General features: G+C 40.3%; 1 protein-coding gene across 5 annotated transcripts in view; it reads right to left on the minus strand.

Moving 5' to 3' along the window:
• Positions 1 to 25563, minus strand: part of LOC105842463 (uncharacterized) — a 193485-nt gene that overhangs the window by 34443 nt on the left and 133479 nt on the right. For 2 of the 5 annotated variants that reach the window (XM_062668542.1, XM_062668538.1), the window contains exons 3-7: positions 8449 to 8601; positions 6431 to 6550; positions 4600 to 4762; positions 2996 to 3227; positions 536 to 882 (exon numbers count right to left, since the gene is read on the minus strand). In XM_062668542.1, the coding sequence (XP_062524526.1) occupies positions 536 to 882; positions 2996 to 3227; positions 4600 to 4762; positions 6431 to 6550; positions 8449 to 8601 (1015 nt within the window). Of the gene's footprint in view, positions 1 to 535; positions 883 to 2995; positions 3228 to 4599; positions 4763 to 6430; positions 6551 to 8448; positions 8604 to 25388; positions 25418 to 25563 lie in introns of all 5 variants that reach the window. The other 3 variants (XM_062668541.1, XM_062668540.1, XM_062668539.1) reach the window with 3 other exon arrangements.

Consider the following 25563-nt stretch of genomic DNA (forward strand, 5'->3'; position numbering starts at 1 on the left):
TAAGTACAATAAAGTGTTTTGTATTGTATTGGATTTTAATTATATATAAAGTAAAAATAAAGCCGCAAAAAGCCGTCTTCTATGAGCGTTTAAAACAAACACATAAGCAAAAAAAAGGTAAAGGGACCACGTCAGCTGTAGACAATATAAATTTCAAACGTAAAATTTTAAAATTTTCGATGAATATACATATTATACAGGGATTGGGCAAAGTTATTTGTTTGGCAAACACACAAGGAACCCGCAAAATTATAATTTGCGTAATTACTGGTGGTATGTCCTCTTGTGAGTTCGTGCAGGTAGGTACCACCACCCTGCCTGTTTCTGCCGTGAAGCAGTAATGCGTTTCGGTTTGAAGGATGGGGCAGCCGTGGTAAGTATACTGAGACCTTAGAACTTATATCTCAAGGTGGGTGGCGCATTTACGTTGTAGATGTCTATGGGCTCCGGTAACCACTTAACCCAGGTGGGCCGTCAGCTCGTCCAGCCATTTAAGCAATAAATAAATAAATAACTTCTAGAAAATGTCACTGACCTGCGGAAATCCAGGCCTCGGTGACCTGGTCGTCTTCTGAGTACCGACCCCGTACCTCCGCGGCGATCCCTCGTATTCCGCAATCGGCAGTTCCCCGATCACACGCGTCACCCTGCCCTTATCCTCGTCGCCCGACATCCAAACCCCCGAAGGACTGACATTCCTCATATCCTCACCCGAACGAGAGGAATCACTGGCGCCGTCACAACTCATTTCACTCTTGTTGTTCAACATATCACTATCACCATTTTTGATATGATCTATAGTTCTTTTAACACTCATGTCAATGTCATTGTCACTAGGGTCCGGTTCGGTCCTCAAACCTAGGGACACAGAATTCAATATCACTGAAAATAAAGAGAGAGAGCGATATGAATGATTGGTCGGGGAGGAGGGGGACGCTTGTATTAAAACGAGGCTTGCGGAGAGTAAGTACTAACAGTAGGCAGCGGCTTGGCTCTGCCCCAGGCATTGCTGTAGTCCATGGGCGACGGTAACCACTCACCATCAGGTGGGCCGTATGCTCGTCTGCCTACAAGGGGAATAAAAAAAAAGTGTGTGTGTCCGCTCCGACGCACGACTGGAGTTTACTGGATATAAAAAATTAAACGAAACAATACGAGAAATAGTTCTATATTACGACAACACGATACACTACAGATTATTAACAAATTAACGAGACACAAAACAAACGACTAACAAATATATGAAAATACAATAATGAGAGAAACGCGCGATCAGTACGAGGCTTTGTGGCGGACTGCCGGCGCAGCAGCCCGGCGTCACCTGCGATAACGCATTTCGTGTGACATGCGCAATCAGGCGCATAACGCATTTCGTGTGACATGCTAGTACGATTTTGGTCCCCATAATTTTCATACCCCGGGCCTATATATGTAAATCGATTCTAAAGGAGTAAACTCCAAAAAAAAAGTGTGTGTGTCCGCTCCGACGCACGACTGGAGTTTACTGGATATAAAAAATTAAACGAAACAATACGAGAAATAGTTCTATATTACGACAACACGATACACTACAGATTATTAACAAATTAACGAGACACAAAACAAACGACTAACAAATATATGAAAATACAATAATGAGAGAAACGCGCGATCAGTACGAGGCTTTGTGGCGGACTGCTGGCGCAGCAGCCCGGCGTCACCTGCGATAACGCATTTCGTGTGACATGCGCAATCAGGCGCATAACGCATTTCGTGTGACATGCTAGTACGATTTTGGTCCCCATAATTTTCATACCCCGGGCCTATATATGTAAATCGATTCTAAAGGAGTAAACTCCAATAATAAATAATTAAAAGATCAGTAAGCATTGTAATGCATAATTTTGTAAAAAGTACCCTCATATCGATTAAATATCGACCAAGTAACTTAGTAAAAATATTATTTACAGAATATATATCTCAACCTGTGGCATGGCATTACATACTGAATTATTCTTGCTCGAAACTTGTGTTTAAAAAAACCACAGCCACCTATGGATATCACCAGCAATATTAGCACAATCAAGCAACGACTAGCATGAAACAGGACGTAATATTTTAAAGAACACAACACTAGTATCAAATTATTACTTAACAAGCTGGCTGGAAAGAAAAAAACGGTGTGAAGGAAAATAGCGGGTAGAGACAAAAGTACTACAAAAATTCTCAAAAGTCCCTTCCATTACGAGATCAAAGAATCGCGCGTTAATTAAAATGATTGTGAAACTCTTCGCAGTCGCGGCCGAATGATTTGATTTGTAATTTGGGATACCTAAAAAGTTTCGCTTATTCAACTATGACGGCATACTTACATGTTATTTACAATATACTGATTTTTTTTTAAATATAGATTTTAAGATATAGATACCAAGCTAGGATTTTCTCCTGTGTGATGCATATCAAGTAATATGCACAAGAGAAACAATTTAATCATTTTGAACAAAGATTGCACTCTGTAATCCTATTTGTATGGTTGTGATCAATTAAATATTCAATTTCGAAAAGGGCACATGTCGCATATTTTGTCAAATACGTTTTTTCATATACATGTAGTTTTGAGGCTTACCTACACCCATTTTATAATAATTCCAGTATTTTTCAATTGCTAATTAACACAAAAATATATCTCAAAGGTTAATTTTAAATTTTACACTGCTTTAGAAAATAATCAGTTTTTTTTCATTTCCTGAACATTTTACATTTTCAGAGATGTGCCCTTTTCGAAATTGCATATTCAATTGTTTTCGATTGATTTATAGTAAGTTTCCATTCTTTAACCTAATCCTATTGTTTAATTAAAAAAAAGTTAAATCTTAATGGCTACTCCACGTACTACGCTGTTCCTGGTATCATGGACGGTGGCAACCCATTAGTTTTACTAAAACATTAAGGGCTATATTTTAAAAAGTTAGCGAGTCACAGCGAACCCATTTCGTCAGTCAAGTTTAAAGATCACCTTTCCAATCATCGTTCTCATCGAGCACCATGACTTCTCCATCAGCGACCACGGCTATGGGACTGCTTTTCGTGCTGACGTCGGTCGTCTTATGGGGGTCCAGTATTGGTGAGCTATTCTTTGGTATTCCCATGGAGTTCTGTTCGATAGGGTTACGGTCGCCATTCGTATACGTAGGGGACGTGTGTCGGATGATTTTCTTTTGTTCACTGTTCAGTCTGTGAATGGAAATCTGAAAAACAAGATATTGATCTTGTTGAAATCAATAAAGTGACAACCTTATTAATAAACTTGGGAGGGAAGGGAGAAGCCTAGACTTGTCTTTTTCATTCACAACGCGCTTCAAACACGAACGACAGAGACTGAATACAGTCAATAAAATATCAGCACCTTCCTTAAATACAGGTCTGATATTCTCTGGCGTAGTTTAGACTACAATTTTTACATTCATATCGTATGGATGTAATCTCGCAACGAGAGATAATATCGTAAATTTTCACGGTTTCATTTCCAAACATTCCATTCCATTCAGTTTATTAAAAAACAAGTCAATGTGAATAGCATTTCGACATATTTCTTACTAAATTTAAGGTAATTTAACATAAAGCGAGTGTACTATTATATGTATAACTAGCTGAGTCCCGCGATGTTACCCGCGGTTATTATCGTACCGCGGTTCACGCCGCGGGACGAAGCTAGTCTAAAAAAAGTAACCTAAGTTACTCCTCATATCATTAGCTACCTATCAGTAAGTATCTTCAAAATCGGTCCAGCCGTTCCAGAGATTAGCCGGAACAAACAGACAAGACAGACAAAAATTGTAAAAAATGTTATTTTGGTGTATGTACCGTATACCTATTTAATCATATGCATATATAGTAAAATGCGGTTATTTCAATATTACAAACAGACACTCCAATTTTGTTTAAAAGTTTAGATATGAGTATACAGGTTAGGTATATATATTACAGGGCGTTGTGTGAGACCATACGGGTAGGTACAACGATCCTGCCTATTTCAGCCGTGAAGCAGTAATGCGTTTCTGTTTCGGTGGGGCAGCCGTTGTACCGTAAAACTGAGACTTAGACCTCGTGTCTCAATGTGTGTGGTGGGAATTCACGTGGAAATATTCATGGGCTCCGAAAACCAATCAAAACTAAACAGAAAGTGGGCTCTTTCAGCCATCTATGCTATAAAAGTCTTAATAAAAAAAACTTAATATTAAAAAAAGACGTTATTCCAAATGTACTAGTAACATTTATTATTCTGGTACTTATTTGCTTGGTGCCGAAAATTTATTCTATTTTATACGTTTTTGTGGGGCCTTGTGTTAAAAAGGTGAATAGCCTCCTACTTATTTATATTATCTCATCAATATTTTTAATTTTCTCAAATAGATAATTAATAAATAAGATAAACGATAATACCAGACACTTCGACTGATTATTACTACTCTTCGTTACCAAACGACGCTCATATGATTTCGCAACTATAAAGCATCTTGCAGACATCTCCTTCCTTTCCCGGTCTGGGTACAAACATTGGCCAGTTACATTTATTAGGTACTAGTTACGATAAAAAAAAAAATCGAAGAGAATAGTTACCTCATTGTTAATATTGTCGACTCCGTGGTCGATGGTGTCTTTGCCAAGGGACCGCACCTTGTTCCTCAAGTTGTGTTTGTGGGTGTTGTTGTGCCTTAACTTACGCACTGCTTTCGTTCGACTCTGAGAGTACAGCTCGCGACCTCCTGCGATTTCTATTATCCTGGTAAAACGAGTGCAATGATGATTAACAATACGTCTGTAGGCAGCGGCTTGACTGTGCTCCTAGCGTTGCTGATGTCAATGGGCGACCATTCACAATCAGATGGGCCGTATGCTCATCTGCCCATATGGGCAATAAAAAATTACATTCAGTTTACAGTGCTCGCACACACAGACCTAATGAAGCTAAGATGGCGCATTCCAAAAGTATTAGGAAATGAGGAGATGATATAATAGAGCAGAATAGTTGAGTAAAATTCACATCTTAACAAAACCCATAGAAGCTTCGAAAGCCCGAAATTCCAGGCATATGACGCTTCGTCTAAACTATGTCCAAGATTCTGCGAGTCTTAATTCTGCGAGTGCTTTTAACGCCCTTTAATACCCACTGCTGGGCATAGGCTAAAGTGAAACTTCTTTTGCGGTGGGTAGTATTGTGGTTTGCGTAATTTTTCGTCCTTAAAACCCTTATAATAGGGAATGCTATGTATAAGAGAACCGACGTAGCTCGCTTTGTCCTTTCCCTCGCTCCACGGTCGAGTGGTTCACGAGACGCTCTGTCGATTTTCTCACTCTCGCTCTCTCTAAATTGTATTTTTTCTCTCTAGCCGTAACGAAACTGTCACGAGTTAAATTTTGCTCTCAACGCGCCTAAAGCAATTTCACTTTAATAACTGTTCTCCAGTCCTATTTTACAGTGTGTTGTTAAAAGTTCGATCAGAAAGTTGAAACGAAATCAAGAAAAATATTTATTTGTTGGGTTGTGCAGAAATAAATTCGGTTATGCCTTGCGGTTGTTTCCCTGCACATCGACTGATTGTATTGCAAAATGATTTTGATTTATTCAGACTCCTTGTCTAGTCGAACGATTTTGAAACGCAAGCTGACGTGATATTGTAATAATGTCAATAGTTCCGCCCTCGTAATTTCACGCTCTGCTGTGCTTTGTACGATGCAAACAGGCTCCGTAAATACCAACAACCCCTGTCAAACTGCGACCTTCAAAAACTTGACATATTAATTTTGATATTTCTTGGCTTACTAACAATTGACGCGGTATGTAGGCTTTGTTTAGCGATCAATGGAAACCGATATAATGCTGTGGTTGATGTTCAAACCTGTATATGTATATGAAGTGTTTTTTTTTTACTTTTCTTCTCCTACTTGAAATTATGGCATTCATATAACTTTTATGAACTGTAAATGGACCGTGATCTTCTTATGATTTCTCGTGAACATTTTTTACACTTAACTATTAGTGAGAAAGAGAAGGACGGTGTCGCCAAATACTTAATTATTAACAACAAGCCTGGAATAGTTACTTTGGCATAGTGCTAAATTTAACCCTCACTTCATTTACGTAGATAGTCATGATATGTTTGAATTATAGAATGTTAAGGAGCTATTTAAAACCCTATTTTGAAACATTATTTATTGGTGCTCCACTTGTATTGGTCTTACCTTCCACAATAAATGGGCTATCTAATACTGAAAGAATTTTTCAAATCGGTCCAGTAGTTCCTGAGATTAGCGCGTTCAAACAAGCAAACTCTTCAGCTTTATAATATTAGTATAGATATTCACGATGCTTAGATACTGCGCGTCCATTTGCAATTTTCATTCGGGACTTTATACTTTTAAGCTAAGCAAATCTTAAGGCGTTACTTACCTAGAATCTCTGAGTTTGTATGTTCCGCCTTTGGAGTTGAGAATGACGAGCTGGCCGTCGCCTCTCTCCTCGTCGGAGGAGGCATTGTTCGCATCTCGGGCCTCCAGGCCGGAGTTTAATCTGGAACACCGACAATAATACTTTATACACACATCTATACTTCTATACTAATATTATAAAGAGGAAATATTTGTTTGTTTGTATTGAATACTGAACCGATTTGAAAAATTATTTCACTGTTTTGAAGCTACACTATTCCCGAGTGACATAGGCTATAATCTTTTTAAAAAAAATAAGGTATCCTTACTAAAACTCCAATAATGTAACCCAAGGTGTAAAAAAATTACCTAAAATATTCTTTACATCGCGTGCCCTGCGAAATTTATTGATGATAGAGTAAAATAATGTACTACGACTTTATAGAACACATTATTATTTACAAAAAGTGTCGCGACAGCATATGTCTAACTATTATATTTGTGCCGCAATAAGTGTTCTTTTATTTAAAAAAATAAAACAACGTCAAATATCGTTGAGATTTTTGTTAAAGACCCGAGCGGAGCCGGAGCGGGCCGCTAGTACATAATATAACTACATTCTACGTCTTGAGACGGCTAGGGCTGTGCGAAAATCTTATTCGTATTTTTTTTAGAAAATCTCTAAATGAAAAATCTTTTTTTATTTATTGCTTAGATGGTTGGACGAGCTCACAGCCCACCTTGTGTTAAGTAGTAACTGGAGCCCATAGACATCTACAACGTAAATGCGCAACCCACCTTGAGATATAAGTTCTAAGGTCTCAAGTATAGTTACAAAAGCTGCCCTACCCTTCAAGCCGAAACGCATTACTGCTTCACGGCAGAAATAGGCAGGGTGGTGGTACCTACTCGTGCGGACTCACAAGAAGTCCTACCACTAGTAATCACAAGAGGTCCTACCACCAGTAATCACAAAAGGTCCTACCACCAGTAAATCTGCGGTCAAATTAAAGTAGATCTTGTTTTAGGTCGAATATCGATACATAAGTAGGCAAAAACAAAACGTCTCTTCTATCTGTCAATCGATCTGTTTATATATATTTTTTTCTTTTTTCTTCAATTCTAGCGACGAGATTTTGTATTAACAATTAATATCTCGGAAACTGTATATTTCCTTTTTAAGATTGTAGCGGTAGCTATCTTACAACACAAGATATTTGACAGATGAATCTCGCTTACGACATTCTCAAGATAAGCTTGCATATATACACGTTCGGAACAACAACATTCGGACCATCGATCTACAGAGCGATATCGCCCGCCCAGTGGAAGATCTTCCCTTTGTCGTAAAAAACCTCCCACAAGATTCTCAACACCAAAACTCATGAAAGATTTTTAAACATAAAATGAATGTAAGCCTTCAGGTGTCTGTGATTAAGGTCGAATTTCAAACGTGAAGTCAAAAAATAGATGGCAGTAAATGTTTTAGTGTCAACGGGGCTCTGGTCTTCGTTTGGACATCACCTATGCCGAGAAAAAATACACACCATATATTCCAAGTAAAACTTTAATTAAAGTATTAAATGCATAAACCGCTAACATCCTTTACAAACATCTGCTAAAATTACTAAAAATACATACAAACAAAGTTAACGTGCTCTAATTGAAATTTCGGTGTTCTCATGCTTACTGGTATTAATCAATATTTTAGTGCAACAAGTCATCGAAAGGTGTCATTACTTGCGCAGATAAATATGGCAATTATAAATTATTCACAACAATTAGTGTTATTTTACTAGATGACATTATATTCGATTTATCGGCGCAAGTGAATAATTAAATCGACTATATTCATAACTGCGAGTTTGAACAGTCTGAATGGATTAGAGAAGGTACCGCGCAACCCCATCGCCTTTTCCACATCCCTAGCGCAGTCCCACTCTCCTATCAAATCGGCAAATCGGGTGGCATTACGCGATATCCCGCTCCCGCTGTAGGAAGGCGCGTCAAGCTCGCAGTTACGTACGCAGCCGCCATTACCTATCGTGCTGGTGCTGCATGTTCTTAGGGCGGCACTTGGGGAAGAGACGCGTGATCCGCTCGCCGACGTCGGAGCCGGGCGTTGAGTCGCCCGCGCCGTCCGCCCGCAGCGTGACCGCGCTCATGTCGCCTCCACCTTCACCGCGCCACCGCCTCTACCGGCAAACGATGCCTCTGCATTATTTGTATCGACCTATACTACTTATACTAGGTAAGTAAGTTCGGCACGCGTTTACTGGACACGGGAATTGATTTGTGTTTTTTTTTCAAAAACATTGGTCAAAGAAAGACGTTTTAAAACCGGTTATGAACTCAGTGCGGCAAACGGTTCGATAATAAAAATACATATGGGTACGCCCACTTTGTACTCAACCTAGGCTTGCGCCGTGACTTTGCTTGGCGGTTTATTGTAGCCGACGTTACGAAGGCGATAATAGAGGTTGATTATCATATTATAATCTTGTTGTAGATATTCACAACCAACGCCTAATCGATGGTAGCACAAAACAATACAATGGTAGTACCTATTGTATTGTAGTTTTATGTAGAGTTTTTACGAACAGTGACGGATTAGACCGGTGTTTCTCAACGTGGAGCCCACGTCCCACAAGGGGGCAATTTGATAATTAAAGGGGGGCAAATCGTGCTAAATGAATATAGAAAATATATATTAAAATTATTTTGAATTTGATTTTATTTTTTTCTTTTTTTATCGCCTATGTGAGTGGACGAGCTCACGGCCTACCTGGTGTTAAGTGGTTACCGGAGCCCATAATTAGAATCGAATTGAAAGATTGAATTTAATTTCAGTTTTTTATTATACGTTTTAAAATATTACTTACTATGTTTTGATAACAATTTCATAGTGATTTATTCCTAAAATATATAATTTATGTTTCTTAAGTGAACAAATCCATTTGTTATTTTATAAAAATTTTAGAAATGTTACAGTGGGACATGGCACAAGAAAGGTTGGCAAACACTGGATTAGACGCTTAGGAATCGTTAGCCTTGAGTTGACTAATCAGGAATAATTAAAGGAACTAATTACTCTTCTAGCCAGTACATATGATTCTATTGCAGTAGGAATATGTAAATTCCGGCTTTTTTTGTCTCGATGTTAAGTTATTACCAGAGCCCATAGATACAAACGACGTTAGTGCCATCACTCACTTTGAGATATGAGTTCTAAGTCTCAGTTCTATAGTACAACGGATGCTCTACCCTTCAATCCGGAATGCATTACTGTTTCGCGACAGAATCAGGAAGGGTGGTGGTATGAAAGCTCACAAGACTCCGTACCACTAATGATTACGCAAATTACAATTAAGTAAATACAAAAATGTGTGCGTGTACTAGTGTACACACGTAAGAAGTGAAACTTATTTATGGCCTTATTTTTCGAAAAATGATCTACATGCAACTTTCTAGAAATTGGTTAAATAAAGTTAAATTAGATAAAGTTTAAACAAAAGGATTTTATTATCATAGACATGAATACAAAAAAGTTAAATTAGATAAAGTTTAAACAAAAGGATTTTATTATCATAGACATGAATACAAAACAGATGGCGCGTAACGGAAAAATGTGACGCGTAACCGAAAAACGTGACGGTAAATTTTTTTCCAACGCCGATAAGGAAGTTTCACTTCAAAAATTATATCTTTTGCAGCTTTAATTTTTATTACGCGAATTTCGTGATCGTAGAAGTTAGTCGTGAACGTGAGTACGTATTTAATTTAAAAATTTGAATAGGTGCCTGCAGGATTCGAACATCGGTACATTTGCATCGCTCGATACCTGGCGTCTTATCTTTTAGGCCACGATGTTTCTAGAATTTACCGACATGTCCTAAAGTGTGGTGACGGCGTTCCCTTTGTAATCTTTATTGGCTATCTACTATGTAACAGGTAAACTGTGTAATCAACAGCTCATCTAATGCAGTTAATGAATAAAAAAGGAATAGATTTGTAGTCCTACGAACAAGATTCATAAATGTGAAATTAATCCGATATTTACTTCTTTCCAATTCAGAACGATCTTCTCAAAAAACCGCTACTAACATCTTCAGTGTTGATGTTAGAGGCAGTATCATTAAAACTAACACACTTCCGCCCTTAGTTTGACCTTTGTCTCTTGCGTCATTAAACTTACCTACTGTTCGCATCGTTAGCAAAATGTTATAACTTAAAAAAATGATTAAGTAAAACATCATAAATACGTCATTATATTTATTATTCTAAATAATATGCTTTCTATTGGTAAAACATAACGGATGCCGAAATAATCTATAACTGATGGTCTAGAAGACAAACTAAATCGAGACAAAATAGTATTAATTTCTTTTTTTAAGAACTATAAATTTAAAATGGCCGTACCTGTACTATTAGCACTTTTTTAAATGTGTTTCTTTTTCTATATTATTTTCCAAAACCCGTCAAACTCAAATAATATGTAAACATTTAAGTATAATTTGTCTTCTAGATTCCACATCGATTTTAAGACATGCTCAAATAATTAATATAAATACTAAAATATTTTATCATGCAAATGTATATATATATTACAATAATAATTTTTGAAGCTGAAACTGTATATGAAAACAGTCCAGTGCCATTTTCTCCTGATGTTTGTCAACCGATTTTTTAAAAATACATTTTGACAAGCTTGAGAGGTGCCAAAAAAATCTATTCTTTTGATTTTCAAAGAAAAAGAAAGGTCAATGACCGAACAAGAGAAAAGCTGTAGTACAAAAAATTAATTTAAATCTTAAGGTGTTTGTGTTATGGTGGAATTTCGACTGCTAGACGATCATATTTTCTTTTAAAAGGTGAACGCTTGTTAATAATACTTAATGAGTTAATTATTTAATTTGTTTTCTTGACAAAATGAAAGAGATGCGTTATCGAAAGTAGAATACGTGGAAAAGAGACAACGAGAAGTCTCCATTACGTTATCACTCATGCGATACTGTTTTCACAAAAATACTTCCCTGGAATGCTCTATTTGCTGTCTCGTTTTAACTTATGAAACATCTCTGTTGCGTTATTTTGATTTATCTCCAACACATGGTACTTGCCAGCCTAAATAATGCTTTAGCTACTAGTACTTATTCATGAATGTGTCAGCCTAAACAGCACAAAAAATTACGCAAGTACACATAATACTTAAAATAAGAAAACACATTTTAAACTGGCATTTCTAGTACGCGTTCGAAAATATACACCTTAAACGCGATGAAAAGAAATGCGACGTATTTTTTTTAACGCTTAGTTGGGCGGACGACTTCACGGTCTGGTGTTAAGTAGTTTTCGGAAGAACGTTCACCAAGAACGCAAATGCCGCCGCTCCCCTGTAACATGAGTTCTGAGTTTCCCAGTATGTATGTATGTATCTCGCGAGAATTTTGCTCCCATCATCAATTGTTAAAAAGTTTATTATCTCGATTAAGTAATTTGTAAGGTAGAATTAAATCTTGGCTCTGCCCCTGGCATTGCTGATGTCCATGATCGACCTCCACTCGCCGTCAAGTGGACCGTATGCTCGTCTGCCTACTACGGTAATAAAAAACCTTGTACGGGTTTAGAGAACATTAAGGTCGCACAATTCAGTACTGTTATCCTGTCTCTGTCTGGCTCGAAGCAGTCATACAACCCAGTTTCAGAGTCACGTGACGAAATCTAAAGTATACTGGAAGCAATTACAATAGATTTTTTTAATTCATCGGTGTTATAGCATATATAACGCCGAGATTTCAAGTGACGAATGCAGAACAAGGATATTATGTATTAAGAATGTTCCTATTTAGGTATTTACCAGACGGCAACAGTATTGCAAGCCCGCAAACGAGGGCGCGAGGACAATGACGTGTTTCGCATGGCACCGACTGTAACCGCTGCCAAACTACCGGATCGATACGGCATTAACGGTGGGGCCCCGAAACTGGCGGCTCGAATCGGTAATTCGAATCGTCATAACATATTTAATCACTAAGGCAAGAAAGTACGTACGATGAAGGTTTTATAAAACCGTAATTCGAATTTCAAATTTTAGGAAAAACTAATAGAATACTAGCGGCCCCGACAGATGTTGTCCTGCATACACAAAAATTCATTCCAAGTCGATTCAGCCGTTTATTTGCAGTATATATATAAAATAAACTAGATACCGACTATAGCACTATCTGCCAGGCTGGTTTGTAAATCTAAGCCTTCTAGGGCGCTACCCAAACGCATACAAAAAAAATCACTCAAATCGGTCCAGCCTTTTTGGAGGAGTTCAGTGACATACATACGTACACTAGAATTATATATGGATATATACAGAAGATTTAAAATAAGTCGGACTCAATCTACTAAAAAGTCTTATATTGTGTTTTTATTTTTACGAGATAAATTAAAAATTTGTAATTATTAATTTAATTCAAAGATAATAAATCCCAGAACAGTCATTTTCATAGGGCGTTGATTGATTTTAAAATCACAGATCAAGTTTACTACTCTAATTTTTAATATCAATCCGTATATTCTATGATAATAACACATTTACACTACGAACAACTATGAAATTTAATTAAATATTAATATTTAAAAAAAAATCAGTTAGCTTCCACTCTCAAATTTTTTTCATAGAAACGCTAGTTTCGTGGCTCCATCGTTAAAAGCATGACACGTAGTCTCGGGTGGTGGCATCCGAAGCTTTTTTCTTAAGCCTTAAGGGGTGGATTCGTACCAAAGGTTTTTTATTACTCCGGACGGTCGCCGGTGTGTTTTGAAATATACATTTATTTTTTTTGTAGCTTCAAATATAGAAATTACCTTGGTAGAAATATCTTGGAATGGAAATTACGAACATAATTATGATTACTTTTTATTTTGTTTGTAGCTAATTAACGGCCAAGTTATGATGGCAATACAATAATAACACCACTTTCCAAAGTTTTTCACTATTATATCAACTTTTTGCGTATTTTATGTCTTTTGTATGTATATATTTTTTTATTTTCTTATTCTGCGGACAATGATTTTTAGATATATATTTAAAAAAAATCCTACCTTGGCATCATAAAAATATTGAAAGAAATTATAATGCGTGTAGTTTCCAGAAAAGCATACAATTCTTTGAATGATTTTACACTATCTTCGACAAAAGTTTATGTAATACCAAAGTCAAAACTACCTTATAAATCGGTCCGTATATTTCATTTTAGAAAAAAAAATAGAAAACCCATTTCGGTAGTTATGTGAGATTTTCGTGCTTGTATCGACATTTGGCAGCTTTAAGTTGCGGTGTCCGTGGGCAGCAGCCGCGAGTTCGTTTTTTTTTTATTGCTTTGATCGGTGAACGAGCTCACAGCCCACCTGGTGTTAAGTGGTTACTGAAGCCCATAGACATCCACAACGTAAATGCACCACCCACCTTGAGATATAAGTTCTAAGGTCTCAAGTGTAGTTACAACGGCTGCCCCATCCTTCAAACCGAAACGAATTACTGCTTCACGGCAGAAATAGGCAGGGCGGTGGTACCCACCCGCGCGGGCTCACAAGAGGTCCTACCACCAGTAATTACGCAAATTATAATTTTGCGGGTTTGATTTTTATTACACGATGTTATTCCTTCACCGTGGAAGTCAATCGTGAACATTTGTTGAGTACTACCTATTTAAGTAAATAAAATGCATAACAGCGAATCTTTGTATCAATCTTCAATCGATTTCCATTATAATACGAGTGAAATCTAATAAGATAAATCAATTTTAAACAGCTGTAGATATTCCCTTAACAATCTCGAGAAATTGAAATCTGTGTAAAAGGAATCACGAAACTTAATTTCCATAAATTTTGACCCCTTTTGAATTCGAAAAGGGCCCTCCCTAATAACAGCATCTGAATAGAAATGACAATTTTAATACGAACGTAATTTCAGCGCCTCCTAATTGGTCGAGATGGCGAATGACAATTCATTTTAAGAGAAGTGGCTATTTGACTCCATTTCACCAATTTACTATTGTCAGCTATAATGGAGGTGAAGAGAGAGTGACGAATTTCAATTTGAAAATCTTATTTAAATTATAAGATATGCATATTTTCTGTTAGGTATTTGCGATGAAAATTTAAACGAAATACCTGTTTGACGAAGACTAGTTAAGTACGTATAGACCAAACTAAAAGCTCTTACGTAGTACCTTTAAACTTTAAACGAAAATTAATTCGAAGATCTGCAAAACAACTCATTTGCCACAATTTGAAACTTCGTCGTGGCCTAAAGGATAAGACGTGGAAGTCATTCCTGAACATATGCTTAGTACGTATTCATATATTAAATCGAATGCGAATCTAAATTAATTTTGATTTTTTTTCGTGTTAGAAATTTTACTTACTTACCGCGTATCCGCGTATCGTTACCGCGTACAAGTACTTACTTACTATCCTTACTTGCGCATGCATTTATATTTTACAAGCGGCCCGCTCCGGGTCCGCTCGGGTCTTTAAGAAAAATTTCAACGATATTTGACGTTGTTTTATTTTTTTAAATAAAAGAACACTTATTGCGGCATAACTATAATAGTTAGATATATGCTGTCGCGACACTTTTTGTAAATAATAATGTGTACTACAAATTCGTAGTACATTATTTTATTCTATCATCAATAGTTTTCGCAGGGCACGCGATGTAAATAATATTTTAGGTAATTTTTTTACACCTTGGGTAACATTATTGGTGTTTTAGTAGGGATCCCTAGTTTTCTAAAAAAATATTATAGCCTATGTCACTCGGGAATAGTGTAGCTTCCAAACAGTAAAAGAATTTTTCAAATCGGTTCAGTAGTTTCGGAGCCTATTCAATACAAACAAACAAACAAATCTTTCCTCTTTATAATATTATATTTTTAGGTAATTTTTTTACACCTTGGGTAACATTATTGGAGTTTTAGTAGGGATCCCTAGTTTTTTTCAAAAAAGATTATAGCCTATGTCACTCGGGAATAGTGTAGCTTCCAAACAGTGAAAGAATTTTTCAAATCGGTTCAGTAGTTTCGGAGCCTATTCAATACAAACAAACAAACAAATCTTTCCTCTTTATAATATTATATTATAATTATAATATTATATTATAGTATAAATAATACCATGCGATTTTTACACGATTGTGTGTTCGCCTTCTGTCATAACAACGATGTGTAAATAATTGCATACTAAATCAAGATATTAAACATAATCTGTTTATACATTTTAATTATACATATTTGTCTACTATATTTATTTATTATCTATATAAGTAATGTTTTATTATAATTATGTATGCAATCTAATTTTCTATTTAATCAGTCCTCTTTTTATATGTATTTCAGGCCGCCACACCACATTTTTTAGTTAGTTTTGTTAGTTATTTGAAATATTAAGCACTTACTAAAACAAAGAATTGGGACAAGAACCAGTTAAATAATATTTTTTATAGTTGCTTCAGTGCTTCCAAATAATATATTTCAACTAATAGTTATTGTGTGCTCGGGTAGAGGGAGAAGAGGTAGACCGAAGAAGACATGGATGGAGTGTGTGAATGACGATAACTGAGATCTTAGAACTTATATTTCAAGGTGGGTGGCGTATTTACGTCGTAAGTGTCTATTCGGAGTGAGTGTTGAGATGACGGCTGATAGAAGAGAATGGAAGAGAAAAATTCGCTGTGCCGACCCCACCTTATTGGGATAAGTTGAAGAAAAAGAAGAATAATTATCGTGTACTAAGCACTGATGTTGATAACGCACTAATATATGTATATTGACAAAATTGTCATATTACGTCAAGATTCCGTGTTAGTAAACATAATGTTAATGTATTATATCAAAATATTATACATTAAAGTATCTAAAGTGCCTGAAGCGTTTCAACACCGATCCCTTTAAGAACAAAGCACTTCTAACAACAACTTATTAATTAAACATCAACAAAGTGTTGGGAGCACGATGGAAATTGACAAAACCACACAATTTTGGAGCTTACATTATGAACAGGGTTCCGTGAAAGAAAATATTGTTGGCTGAGAAAACCCTGATATCGTAACTGTGACACTTCAAACGTGATATATAAATGTGTAGCTACTGTTGGCTACGTTGTCAAAACAGGGCTGCCAACATAAAAAATATTTGCAGTTTTCTTAACTCAAAATTGAATTTGGTAATGTTTATTTATGTCGTTCTATGTATTATATTTTCATAAGTAACATAAAATTAAAAACAGTTTTTAGTTAGAAATATAAAGACTTTTAGCCTACTGAGTTTCTCGCCGGATCTTCTCAGTGGGTCCCAATTCCGATTCGGTGGTAGATTCTGCAAAGTACTGTTCTTGCTAGGGCTTGTGTTAGCATATTCTCTCACGTTGAGCCCGTCAGCTCACCTACCAGTCCGCGCGTAGCTAGAATAGCCTTTTAGGGTACCAACGAATACGTAGGAAAGAAAAAAACTTTTTTAAATTGGCTTTAGCCCTTTAGACAAGCTTACTCAATATTAGGTCGTTTTTTTTTTTATTGCTTAGGTGGATGGACAAGCTCACAGCCCACCCGGTGTTAAGTGGTTACTGGAGCCCATAGACATCTACAACGTAGATGCGCCACCCACCTCGAGATATAAGTTCTAAGATCTCAGTATAGTTACAACGGCTACCCCACCCTTCGAACCGAAACGCATTACTGCTTCACGGCGGAAATAGGCGGGGTGGTGGTACCTACCCGTGCGGACTCCCAAGAGGTCCTACCACCAGTCAACCAGTCAGTTACCGGCTAATATATGCTATGACGTGAATACTTTCAAAACGGGAATCAGAAGGGTGGGCCAGGTTTTACCAACCGCTAGTCTGGCAGTAAAAATATCTAAAATGTTTCCTACAAAAATAATAGAATAACTATCATAAGAAATACAAAAATAATAGAAACGAATTAAAAAAAATCTACTATTTTAGTGCAATACAGTGAATTAAAAACAATAAAAAATTGTATTTTTCTTACCGTAAAATCATTAGTTTCCAAACGCGTTGTTTCGGTAAGAACTCAGAAAAATTATTAAACAAAAATCATTATTCTTTTGCAAATTCACGTGTCGTGATTTTATGAGAACTTATTGTATTCTATTTTAACTCAAGATGGACAACCCTCACGGGGAAGTTTTCGCAATAACCACAAAACAAGGTGAAATACGCTTTTTACGACTTTTACACCATTTCCTGTCGCGACGATATTATTTTACTTGTGAACCCTTCAGCGTATACACTAAAATCTTGCCACAGCTCCTCGTGTACTTAATACAACTAACCACAACACACAAGTGTGGAGGTAGCCATCATAGAATACAAGATATTTGACAGATGTCCGAATTTTCAAAACAAGCTTGCATATATGCATGCGGAAAAGGTGCACATCCCTGATTCGCGGGGTCCGGGGCAGCCCTAACAGCATCCTGAAGGCATTAACAGACCGTTATGACTGTCGGTACTTGAACCATTCCGATAGAGGCACCCGTCACGCGCGGACGTGCTCATCGACCACTCGATCGCCCGGCCTTTGTTCGCCCGGCTTTTGTTAGCCCGGCCATTGTTCGCGCGGCCTGTGTTCGTGGTACATCTGCCGACTAAGTGCTCTTCCTGGAAGTTTTTATTTGTTTTGTTTCCTTTTGTTATTTCTGTGTTCGTGGTACATCTGCCGACAAACTGTCTTCCTGGAAGTGTTTAATTGTTTTGTTTCTTTTTGTTATTTCCGTTTTGTTGTGATTTTTCTTTGTCCTGCAGTAATCGTGCCGCATCGCCACCTGTGTTCAATAGAACCGCTCAGGTCCGAGAAGTTGGGGCCTCGCCGCAAGGCGAGTGTTTTCTAAGACCCAGGGTAGCCCCACCTGGGCACGTAGACATCATGGACGCTGTATTTGCGGAATTTCTCCGGCTTCGCTACCCAAAGCTCACTTCCGAGTTTCAGGCCTTCAAGGCCGATCACACTGCGAGCCCTCTCGTGGACTCCACCGAGCTCGCTGCTCCTGCGTCGCCTGTACCTGCGTGCAAAGCTTCTGCATCGAGCACCGCAGCCTCCGTCGTGCCTGCCGTTCCCGCGTCGCCTATACTGGCGAGTAAAACTGCTGCGTCGTCCGCCGTGGTCACCGTTCCAGCAGCGCGATCATCCGCGGCCTCCGTCGCGCCGTCCAAAACACCTACTCGTAGGTCACCTGCGCCCGCCTCCTCGTCCTCCGACTCTGACTCGGAGATGGAGGTCGACCTCGCTCCCGCCTCATCGACGGATGGATTCACCCTGGTGCAAAAGGGTAAGAAGCGTGCCGCGGAGTCTCGAGCTCCCGCGGCCGCTAAAATTAGCAAAGCCGCGAACGCGTCGCGCCCCCGCCCTCAGACTCCCGTTGCGCCCCCAGCCCGTGCCACTCCGTCGCCGCGTCCGGTGGCACAAAATAAAGCCCAGACCCCTCCCCCGGTAATCCTTCAAGAGAAGGCAGCTTGGGAACGAGTTTCCCTGGCCCTTAAGGCCAAAAATATCAATTTTACGAATGCCCGTAACCTCGCGAACGGCATTCAAATTAAGGTTCGAACATCCGACGACCATAGGGCCCTCTCTTCTTACCTCCGTAAGGAGCGTATAAGTTTCCACACATATACGCTCCAGGAGGAGCGCGAACTCCGTGCCGTTATACGTGGCATCCCTAAAGAGTTGGATGCCGAGCTCGTCAAGGCCGACCTTCTCGAACAAGGCCTACCGGTTAACTCCGTACACCGCATGCACACAGGCCGCGGAAGGGAGCCATATAATATGGTTCTCGTCGCCCTCCAGCCTACCCCCGAGGGTAAGCAAATATTCAACATCCGAACGGTCTGTAGCCTTTCCGGAATCGCAGTCGAAACCCCACACAAGAAAGGCACACCTAGCCAGTGCCATAACTGCCAATTATACGGGCATTCTTCCCGTAACTGTCACGCGCGCCCCCGATGCGTCAAGTGCTTAGGCGATCACGCCACGGCCCTATGCACTCGCGATCAAAAAACCGCGACAGAACCGCCTAGCTGCGTCCTGTGTCGAACACAGGGTCACCCCGCAAATTACCGCGGATGCCCCCGAGCCCCGAAAATAAATCGCCGCGTCGCCCGCCAAAACCGCCTCCGAGCTTCCGGCCCAGACATCAAAGCCTCGGCACCCTCTGTGTCGCAGGCTAAGCCAGCGTTCGTTCCGGCGCCGGTGCCCAGTGTCTCGGCCTGGGCGAAACCGCTGCCGTACATGAACACGGCTACAACTCCCTCCTCCGCGATTCGTCCCGCCCCCGCGACTCGTCCCTCTCCCGCGACTTGCCCTCCGACCGCGTCCGACAATCTCGCTTTAGCGATCGACTTCTTTCAGTCGATCAACTTTGAGCGCGTTAACGCTTTGGGCGACGCCATTCGCTCTGCCTCCACTGCACAACACTTTATCGCCGTTGTGCAAGAATACGCCGACGTATACGCGTCATTAAATACGTACGTCCTCCCCTCACTCCGCCGGTAGTCAATGGCGTATATAAGTAGAATAAAGCCCCTATCCGTAACGATAGGATTTTTTTAACGCTTACGGTCTCGCAAATCAGCGTGATCAGGTTTCTGACTTTTTGCGTGACCATCAAATTGATATCTTTTTAGTGCAGGAGACCCTACTTAAGCCCGCGCGCCGTGACCCTAAAATCGCGAACTATAACATGGTCAGGAACGACAGGCTCTCTGCTCGTGGTGGTGGTACCGTCATTTACTATAGAAGAGCCCTGCATTGCATCCCACTCGATCCTCCCGCGCTCGCTAATATCGAAGCATCAGTGTGCCGAATCTCACTGACGGGACACGCGCCGATCGTTATCGCGTCCGTTTATCTTCCACCGGATAAGATCGTTCTAAGCAGTGATATCGAGGCGCTGCTCGGCATGGGGAGCTCTGTCATTCTGGCGGGCGACCTAAATTGTAAACACATTAGGTGGAACTCACACACCACAACCCCGAATGGCAGGCGGCTTGACGCGTTAGTCGATAATCTCGCCTTCGATATCGTCGCTCCGCTAATCCCGACTCACTACCCGCTAAATATCGCGCATCGCCCGGATATACTCGACATAGCGTTATTAAAAAACGTAACTCTGCGCTTACACTCGATCGAAGTAGTTTCAGAGTTAGATTCAGACCACCGTCCCGTCGTTATGAAGCTCGGTCGCGCTCCCGATTCCGTTCCCGTCACGAGGACTGTGGTGGATTGGCACACGCTGGGCATCAGCCTAGCTGAATCTGATCCACCATCGCTACCGTTTAGCCCGGACTCTACCCCGTCTTCTCAGGATACCGCTGAAGCCATAGACATCTTAACGTCACACATCACCTCGACATTAGATAGGTCATCGAAACAAGTTGTAGCGGAGGACTTCCTTCACCGCTTCAAATTGTCCGACGATATTAGGGAACTCCTTAGAGCTAAGAACGCCTCGATACGCGCCTACGACAGGTATCCTACCGCGGAAAATCGTATTCGAATGCGTGCCCTACAACGCGACGTAAAGTCTCGCATCGCCGAAGTCCGAGATGCCAGATGGTCTGATTTCTTAGAAGGACTCGCGCCCTCCCAAAGGTCTTACTACCGCTTAGCTCGTACTCTCAAATCGGATACGGTAGTAACTATGCCCCCCCTCGTAGGCCCCTCAGGCCGACTCACGGCGTTCGATGATGACGAAAAAGCAGAGCTGCTGGCCGATACATTGCAAACCCAGTGCACGCCCAGCACTCAATCCGTGGACCCTGTGCATGTAGAATTAGTAGACAGTGAGGTAGAACGCAGAGCCTCCTTGCCACCCTCTGATGTGTTACCACCCGTCACCCCGATGGAAGTTAAAGACTTGATCAAAGACCTACGTCCTCGCAAGGCTCCCGGTTCCGACGGTATATCCAACCGCGTTATTAAACTTCTACCCGTCCAACTCATCGTGATGTTGGCATCTATTTTCAATGCCGCTATGGCGAACTGTATCTTTCCCGCGGTGTGGAAAGAAGCGGACGTTATCGGCATACATAAACCCGGTAAACCAAAAAATCATCCGACGAGCTACCGCCCGATTAGCCTCCTCATGTCTCTAGGCAAACTGTATGAGCGTCTGCTCTATAAACGCCTCAGAGACTTCGTCTCATCCAAGGGCATTCTCATCGATGAACAATTCGGATTCCGTACAAATCACTCATGCGTTCAACAGGTGCACCGCCTCACGGAGCACATTCTTGTGGGGCTTAATCGACCAAAACCGTTATACACGGGAGCTCTCTTCTTCGACGTCGCAAAAGCGTTCGACAAAGTCTGGCACAACGGTTTGATTTTCAAACTATTCAACATGGGTGTGCCGGATAGTCTCGTGCTCATCATACGGGACTTCTTGTCGAACCGCTCTTTTCGATATCGAGTCGAGGGAACCCGCTCCTCCCCACGACCTCTCACAGCTGGAGTCCCGCAAGGCTCTGTCCTCTCACCCCTCCTATTTAGCTTATTCGTTAACGATATTCCCCGGTCGCCGCCGACCCATTTAGCTTTATTCGCCGACGACACGACTGTTTACTATTCCAGTAGAAACAAGTCCCTAATCGCGAAGAAGCTTCAGAGCGCAGCCCTAGCCCTAGGACAGTGGTTCCGAAAATGGCGCATAGACATCAACCCAGCGAAAAGTACTGCGGTGCTCTTTCAGAGGGGAAGCTCCACACGGATTTCCTCCCGTATTAGGAGGAGGAATCTCACACCCCCGATTACTCTCTTTAGTCAATCCATACCCTGGGCCAGGAAGGTCAAGTACCTGGGCGTTACCCTGGATGCATCGATGACATTCCGCCCGCATATAAAATCAGTCCGTGACCGTGCCGCGTTTATTCTCGGTAGACTCTACCCCATGATTTGTAAGCGGAGTAAAATGTCCCTTCGGAACAAGGTGACACTTTACAAAACTTGCATAAGGCCCGTCATGACTTACGCGAGTGTGGTGTTCGCTCACGCGGCCCGCACGCACATAGACACCCTTCAATCTCTACAATCCCGCTTTTGCAGGTTAGCCGTCGGAGCTCCGTGGTTCGTGAGGAACGTTGACCTACACGACGACCTGGGCCTCGAATCTATACAGAAATACATGAAGTCAGCGTCGGAACGGTACTTCGATAAGGCTATGCGTCATGATAATCGCCTTATCGTAGCCGCCACTGACTACTCCCCGAATCCTGATCATGCAGGAGCCAGTCACCGTCGACGCCCTAGACACGTCCTTACGGATCCATCAGATCCAATAACCTTCGCACTAGACGCCTTCAGCTCTAGGAGCAGGCTTAGGGACCTCGGTAACCGTACTCGCCGAACTCGACAAAGAGTTCGCCGTGCAACCTAACCCATGAATCAGCTCGCTGAGTTTCTCGCCGGATCTTCTCAGCGGGTCGCGATTCCGATCCGGTAGTAGATTCATTCGCGAAGCAGCTGCTCTTGAGCTGTTAGGTCTCCTTCGGAGGCGCTCGGGTAGCTGTTAGCAATTCCCACCCCTCCTGGCTGAGCCTTTGCTCGCCCACCTGTCCTGGTGAAACTGGAAAGGCCTCCGGGCCACCAGTAATCCTTCAATCATAAAAAAAAAAAAAAAAAAAAAAAAAAAAGGTACTTGAACCATTGTACCATGGTTCACTTGCGGACTTAATAATAATAATAATAATGGTTGGTTCGAAGTAAGTATCAGTTGAATGGAATATTTGAAATGTATTCAACTGATAATTCTTTTTAATAAATGTATCTTTTTTATTTGATTGGTTTTGTTAATTTTAAGTATGTTTTAATGATACTATGTACACATATGGAGTTGTTGTTGTCTGAAATAAAATAAATCATTCATTCATTCATTCATATATACGATTTCCACGCAACATTTGGTGTTCCGTACAACATTTGGGAAGTCGGTCTACTGAGCAATATCACCCACTCGGTCGAAGATCTTGCCTTGTCGTTACTACCAAACACGCATACTTTTTTTAAGGGTAGGCAGCAGGTTGGCTCTGCCCCTGTCATTGCCGACGTCTATGGGCGACGGTAACCACTCACCATTGGGTGAGCCGTGTGCTCGCCTGCCTACAAGAGCAAAAAAAAAACATGCCATCCATTTCTAAAAACTCACCACAAGTATATTTTTTTGGTCGGTCCAGTTAAGTTACTGCATCACGTGCCCCCCAGCTCATGTTTCACAGCGTCTTAATAAAATTTATTTAGTATTCCGAGTGCGAATATACGGGCTCTTCGGAAGGCTGGTCCTTGAAATCCTAGTTTAGTGTTCGGAATAGGAATAGTATTTTTTGTTGTAATTGAGACATCGACCGTGTGTAAGAGACACGTTACAGTGGGACATAAATTTGTTCAACACCGCGTGGCAGAGCGGTAGTGAACACACGAAATCCCATAGTCGTCTAGGAATTTAGTCTTTGTATTCCTGTGCCTTAATAGTCAATACGATGAGGTCATTTGACAGACTTGCCAGAGTCCACACAGTCCGTTTCTGTTACGTGGTCATCGTAGTCCATAGACATAGCAACTATTGTCGAATGCACTAGAAACCCTTCGAACCGTCAGACTTGGAAGCGTATTGTCTGGAGGGCGGACCTCGGAAGCATGGGCGACCTAACGAATCCTTCCGCACACACAGCGTCAGCGCAACCACGACCACTCTGGCAAGAGTGTCCGACTGAGAAGAAGATATAACAATGCAAAGACAGCCATCCAAGTTGAAAAGTGGGGTTAGAATTGCGCAGGGGTACCACCCTAACCGGGAAAAAACGTCCGTAACGTAAGATTTTTATTATTTAATGTATAGTCTTAGTATGATGGCTATACAGTGTCTAATGTATAGTCGATAGTGATGACGGTTATTATTATTCCTCAAATAAATAGCTGTTTCTTTGTATATTATTATTATATATTTTTTATAAATCATTGTGAATAAAATGAAGTTGATAACTTTGTAAAGTCCTTTTTTTATCAATAAAAAATCATAATAAAAAATGTATACCCGACTAATTATTTTCTTTATACCTCGAATTGAACTTAAAATTAATATTTTTATAATAAGGAACTTCGTTCCTATCCGGCGTCCCACGACACCACACATTCCTTCTTTTTTTTAGGAAGGAAAGATTACTGTCGAAAGCCTTTCTAGTTTCACCGGGACAGATGGGCGGGTAAAGGCTCAGCTTGGAAGTGTGGGATTTGCTAACAGCTGCCCGAGCGTCTCCGCGCTTAGCGAACGCATCCACTACCGGATAATCTCATATTGTGTGACGGCTTTGAAATCAAAACGCATGACTGCATCGCGGCCTAAACATACAGGACGGAGGTAACCACCCGCGCGTGCTTACAATACGTCCTAAAGCAAGTAATTATGAAGACTTATGACTTTAAATCAGATCTTTATTACATACTCATGTTTCTTTATGGCGTAAATCTTTCGTAAACAAGAAAAATGGGTAGTCGCCTGCGGTATTTGAACACGGGTAAGGTCGTATCGCTTGATACAAGTATATCAGTCGTTTTATCCTTAAGACCATCATGGCATCAAACCTACATCCATTCTAATTTAATTTTGTTTGTTTAAATAAGTGCGTTAAGTCAAATATACTTAGACTTAGCAAATAGTTTTTGATGTTAAGAAGTTACGTTCTTGAACACCATCGTGATTACGAAATACAATCTTATATTGAGAGAATAACGGATAATAGTTATTGTTATTTTAATCTAACAAAGACTAAACGTCACCTTGAAAATGCAAAAATCTAGAAAGATAAATAATTTACTATTAACCAACAACGTGCATTATATTATGTATGTTGCATTATTAAATTTAAAATTCTACCATTTTCTACCATGCTTCAAATAAATATTCACATTTAATTACCTTCGTTCAACATTCCGTCTGCTTTATACCTGGAACAGAAATATTATTTATTCAAGCAAATAAATGTTGTTAAAACACAATCGCTATTTTGTTTTGTTGTTTCTTCAAAGTCGGGAAGTGTTGAAAAACAAATAAAGTGACCCGCGACGCAGAGAATTTCCTCAAACTATGATCT

Source organism: Bombyx mori, chromosome 5, assembly GCF_030269925.1.
Source record: "Bombyx mori chromosome 5, ASM3026992v2".
Classification (NCBI taxonomy): domain Eukaryota; kingdom Metazoa; phylum Arthropoda; class Insecta; order Lepidoptera; family Bombycidae; genus Bombyx; species Bombyx mori.